The 5960-nt window shown below is 39.9% G+C and overlaps 1 protein-coding gene across 1 annotated transcript; it reads left to right on the top strand.

The window, feature by feature from the left end:
- Window positions 1-1271: 1271 nt before the first annotated feature.
- LOC308654421 (growth-regulated protein homolog gamma-like) lies at window positions 1272-3470 on the top strand. Its single transcript, XM_081303802.1, has 4 exons — window positions 1272-1674; window positions 1783-1906; window positions 2016-2099; window positions 2879-3470. Exons 1-4 carry the CDS (start codon window positions 1578-1580, stop codon window positions 2892-2894), a joined length of 321 nt encoding a protein of 106 aa, XP_081159928.1. The 5' UTR covers window positions 1272-1577; the 3' UTR covers window positions 2895-3470.
- Window positions 3471-5960: the final 2490 nt, after the last annotated feature.

Here is a 5960-nt window from a genome sequence, read left to right on the forward strand (position 1 = left end):
ACTTTACCAATTTAACTCTGCAACTCTGCATCTAGGAAACACGCTTTTCCTGGAACAACTTTTTCATCCAACTGCTTCCCTACCCTGCTCACAGCAGTACAGAAAATTTCACATATCCTCAAATTTAGCAATCACCCTGGAGAATCAATGCAGTCCACCAAAGTTCAACGTTAAAAAAAAAAAGAACATTGGAAGCTGGACACAGTGGTGCACACCTATAATCCCACAACTCTAAGGCAAGAGGCTCTAGAGTTCAAAGTCAGCCTCAGCAACTTAGGGAGACCCTGTCTTAAAACTTAAAAAAGCGTTGGGTATGTGGTTCAGAGGGTAAGTACCCCTTGATTCAGTGGTTCATCCCTAGAACAAAAAGGAAAAGAAGAAGGCGAGAAAGAGAAAAAGGATAAAGGAAGGAAGGAAGGAAGGAAGGAAGGAAGGAATAAACATTGACACTAAACCAAAAGTGAATTGCCCAGTATGAAGATATTAGCTTTTACTGATATTCTTTGAGGGCCCAAAGTATGTCAATATTTGTTTATCAGCATGGAATCAATCATACAATGCAGGTAAATTCAGACAATTGTCCAGGACAGTACTAGAAAAAGTGGACCTCTTGAAATCAACATGACCCTTTGCTGCTCCTCAAAGCGCTGAATGAATGAAGAAATAGCTTCTAATACAACAAAATGGTGATGCTCCTGACTCCTACTAGAGTTTGGGAAGTTTCAAAAGTTAAAAAGAGGACAGATGGGAGATTAAAAGGGGGTCTTCCAAAATACTCTGAATTCACCTCTGGCACTGGTAATTCTTCCCCAACTTACCCCCACCCCGACTGCAGGAAGAGTTCAAATGTGATTTGAGATCACAAAACACTGGGAAAAAGAAAACGTTCTCCTGTGTAATTTGAGAAGACAGATGTATTTTTATAGTGTGAAATCCGCAAAACTAGAGCCAGAGGAGAGAGTGAAGAGATGGCCATTCCCCCAACAGCCATCCCAACTGAAGTCTCTTCCAGAGAAATCACTGTACATTAAACACTTGGCTCCAGGGCTGGGGTGAGAGCGCCTGCCTGGCACGTCTGAGGCATTGGGTTCGATCTTCAGCATCACATAAAAATAAATAAAATAAATAAAGATATTGCGTCCATTAAAAAAAAAAAAAGTGGCTCCGACCCTACCTGCATACAGCGGGTCTGATCACCACGTCCCGCACATTGGGGTCCCTGGCGCCCAAGGTCCCCCCTCGCAGGTGGCCACTCACTACCGTTTGGGAATCTGGGGCATCAGGGTAATATCCCGGGGTCACAGGGTCCCCGGAAGCTCGGCAGCAGGGCAAGGAGGGCAGCGTCAGAGTGTTGTCCCCTCACCAACCTCCAGCCAGGGGCGGGGCGGCGTCCTCCTTCCGCCCGCGGGGAAGCACCCGGAGCTCCGGGAATTTCCCTGGCCAGGGGCTCTGGCCTTTCCCGCCAACCACGCATAAAAAGGGCTCGCGGATCCCCGAGAGCCACAGAGCCAGGACAGCAGCCCCTCGCCACAAGCTCTTGCACTCCAAGCTCCGCCGCGATCTTCCCGCTGAGTCCCATGGCCCGCACCGCCTCCGCCGTCCCCCGCGCTCCGCGGTTCCTCCGGGTCGCGCTGCTGATGCTGCTCCTGGTAGCCTGCAGCCGGCGCGCAGCAGGTGAGACCCGCGTCCTGGGTTCCCCGGGAAGGGACTGGGATTGAGGGTACGGGGTGAGGACGCCTAGGATGGGGACAGCCCCGCTAATCCGGTCTCTTCTCTCCTCAGGGGCGCCAGTGGTCTCTGAACTGCGCTGCCAGTGCTTGCAGACTGTGCAAGGAATTCACCTCAAGAACATCCAAAGTGTGAAGGTGATGTCCCCAGGACCCCACTGCGCCCAGACAGAAGTCATGTAAGTCCTGCCCTGAGCTGCTTGAAGCTATGACTTGAGTCTCCCTGACCCTCCTGCTGCTCCCCAGCTGAACCCCCTGCCTCACTGGGATCCTCCCTTCTCTCTGCAGAGCCACTCTCAAGAATGGACAGGAAGCTTGTCTCAACCCTGAGGCCCCCTTGGTCAAGAAAATCATCCATAAGATGCTGAACAAGTGAGTTATGGTTTCTATTTACCCATGTGACAAGGATTGTGTTGGCATCTGTCTCTTTAAAACTATTTCAGGAAAACAAGGGTGGCTTTAAGACTAGAAATTACAATGGGTACTTTTATACTTGATTGAACTATAAGTTCATTAATCTTCTCTGGTGTCAGAAATATTTCCAATGTCTTCCATCCCCATGCCCAAACTCTATTCAGTGAATGCAGGTAAATGTATGCACCTATAGGAGGAAATAGAATTGGCACTGGTGGTTTAAAAAAAAAAAAAAGCCTCCAACTATTGAGGAACCATCTGTACCTTAGTGTCTAATGGGTTCAAAACCTGGTTTTGGTCAGGGTGTGCCTCTAAATCTTCCCAGTCAAGAGCAAGGACTTTGAGTGAGATTTCCCTGAATTCAAGGCTAGAATCCCTGTGGATGTCATTTAATGAACTTTAACAAAAGGCAAATAACAGTAGCTATTTCATAGGCTTGGGGGGCTGTTTAAGGGAGGTCACACAGGTAAATTTTTAATTCAGTGTGACAGACTGTGAACAATGTTTTTTCCTCTTTTGAGCCAATGATATATTTGACTCCACTTCCTGGTTTTTCTTCTATAAAAACATTCAGGAGCCCAAGTTCTCTGCTGTTCAGGGAAGCTTTAGGTCAGACCTCCACTGGGTAGAGGGGAAAGCAGGAGACTGCAATGCAGAAATCCCTTTAACTTTCAGGACCCAACTAAGAAATGAGTAGCTTCTCTCAGCACCAGTAACACTAACCTCTCCCATCACAGGAGCAGCACCAACTGACCTGGAATGAAAAAGCTCCCCCTGCTGGCTTCTGCTGGGTGGTCCCTGCCTTAGAAGACCTGAAAATGGAAGAGAGCAGCCAGCTTCTGGGGACAATTGGAAAGAGCTTGATGTCTTTGACTATTTTTTATGAGAGTTCTATTTATTTATGGTTCTATTTATTTATTTTTCAAAGCTTCTATTTTAATATTTATGTTAGTTTTTTAAGATGTGAATGTGTTTCATGAAATATGACTAAGTCTTGATTGTTATTTAACTTAAAGATGATGGGTTTAAGCTGTCTCATTAAATTGATATTTATTGGAAGAGAAGTGCCAGCCACTGTGATAAAAGACGGTGAGTGGGGATCCAACCGATTGCACAGTGTGATCAATATTAGAGTGAGGGAATGTATGCATATCTATTTTTGTACTTTTTAAAAAGAATGTCGGATGTTATTTATTGAAAGTCTCACACATTATGTAATCAACATTCATATGTTGAAGTTTCCCATGGACATTTTATGTCTTGCTTGTAGGGCATAATGCCTTGTTTGATATTTATTATGAATTGTTTCTCTCTGTCTTAGAACAGAGAAGTTATAACTACTATCATATTTTTACAAATGAAAATAAAAATTTTACTGAAAAATAGCATGCTTACCCTTTGTTTTATTTTCCTTCACATCTCTAGGCTATAAGTAACAGCATGCCTGCTTTTAGGGCTGGCACTTTCCTTAAATTTCTCTTACTGGTGAATGAATAGTTGACACTATTAGAAAGTACACACTACCCACTTCCAACCACTATGATAATTCTGGTTTCATATAAAATATTGTTGTTTTCACAATTACCTATTATTTATTAAAAAGTAGTTTTTATAAACTTATGGATTTTTATAAATATTTAACAAGGGCTTCCATTACATGCTTTTTGGTAAGGGGTTTTGCAAACAATTATGCAATTCTTTTTCTTTTCATAAGGTTGGGAGTTAAAGATGGAAAAGTGGATTCTACCTAAGAACTTAAAAATCTGTGCCATTTAAAATAACAATAATAATCATGATCTGTGGAGATATTAACCTACTATAAAGTAAAATAGATGTCCAAAAAAGCAGAAAGGATATGTAAGGAGATAAATAGATTTAAAATATAACATACTTATTCAATTTTTAGAGAAAATATTAAATTAAGGAAAATTGTAATGGAGTAGAAACATATTGTAATTTCTAAGATGACCCTAAAAAAGGAAATGCAAAATTTAGGACTTAAAAATCTGAAAAGGAGATTAAAAAATGAAATAAAACATCTAAATAATGCAAAAGAAGACAGAAAGTTAAAAATGATGGAGGAGTACATGGGACATGAAGAAGGGATGAAGCTTCCTTACGGAAGAATTCCTAATGAGTACAGTCTCTCCCTTCCTGAAGTGATGCTTAGTTCCATATGCACAGGAGTATGGGCAAGTTGCTTTCAAAGAAAGGATTAGGAAAAGGGGAAAATAAAACCATTCTAGGGAAGAAACTTGGCAGACTCAATTTCAATAAAGTGATCAAGATTATTGTTACCAGTCAAGGCACGTGAATGAATATCATGCAGCCCCTGATAGAATATGGTGGGAAGGGCACTTAAACTCCATTTAAATGCTTATCCATAATCCAGATTCCCAGAAGAGTCATGAGAAAACATTAAAAAAATCAAAATTGAGGGATATTCTATAAGACACCCAACAAGTATTTTTCTGAATTGCCAAGTCAGGGGAAACAAGACAACATTAATAAATTGTTGCAGATCGGAGGAGACAAAGGAGACACGAGGGCTAATGCAATATATGTGTTGGGTGGAATCCTGCAATAGATAGATAAGGGACATTGACGGAAAATTGGTGAAATCTGAATAAAGACTGTAGTTTGGTGGTTAGCAATGTACCAACGTTAATATCTTTGTTTTGACAAGTGTACTACAATTATGGAAAATGACAATATTAGGGGAAAATGAACAAAAGGTCTGATGCAGGAACTTTTAGTACTATTCACATAAATACTTTGTAAATCTAAAATTATTCCAAAATTAGTACTTAATTTTTAAAAATACAGAGCAAAAGAATAGTAAAACAGTTGGCTTAAATGCAACTATAATAATAATAACAGTAAATTTAAATGAAATAAGCACTCCAATTAGAAATCAAAGATTGGGCTGGGACTGTGGCTCAGCAGTAGTGCACTTGCCTGGCATGTGTGAGGCACTGGGTTTGATGCTCAGCACCATATATAGATACATAAAATAAAGATCTATCAACAAGTAAGGAAAAAAAATTTTTTAAAAAAGGCAAAGATTATGAGATTGTACCAGACATCTATGTTACTTAACAAAATTCACTTTAAATATTAAACCCTAGGTATCTTAAGATTAAAGAATAGAAAATGCTGTATTATGCAAAACATAACTAAAAGAAACCAAACATAGCTATATTAATGTTAATTATTATTAACAGCTATGAATGTGTTATTAATGTATTTATTAATAATTGACATATTTATGAAGGTCCATTTTATATATCAGGTCTATGCAAAGAAGTAATCTTAGAAAGAAGGTTGATTCAAAAAAGGCAATTCTACAAGAGTCAAAGCAATCATTAAATTTTATGAAATTCACAACATTATCAAACATACCAAGCAAAATGGAGAGACCAAAAAAGATCCATAGACAAATACATATTAATAGCCAAAGCTTCTCTTTCAATACTTAGTGGATAAACAGTAAAAAAGTCAATAATAGTGTGTAATAGTTTAGCAACACAATCAACAAATTTGGCCTGAGTGATGTATAAATGCTTCACGCCAGCAATTGCATAAATTGCATTTATTTTTTGAGGGCATCGGAACATTTTCTAAAATAGATTAAAGCTAGTGTGCTGGCCCCTACCTGGAATCCCAGTGATTTGGAGGCTAAAGCAGGAGAATAGCAAGTTTGAGGCCAGTACCAGCAACTTAACAAGACCCTGTCTCAAAATAAAAAGGACTGGAGATATAGCTAAGTGGTAAAGAGGCCCTGGATTCAATCCCCAGAATCAACAAAATAAAAACAAA

The sequence above is a fragment of the Spermophilus citellus genome, assembly GCF_964194105.1.
Source record: "Spermophilus citellus genome assembly, chromosome: 8".
In the NCBI taxonomy this organism is placed as follows: domain Eukaryota; kingdom Metazoa; phylum Chordata; class Mammalia; order Rodentia; family Sciuridae; genus Spermophilus; species Spermophilus citellus.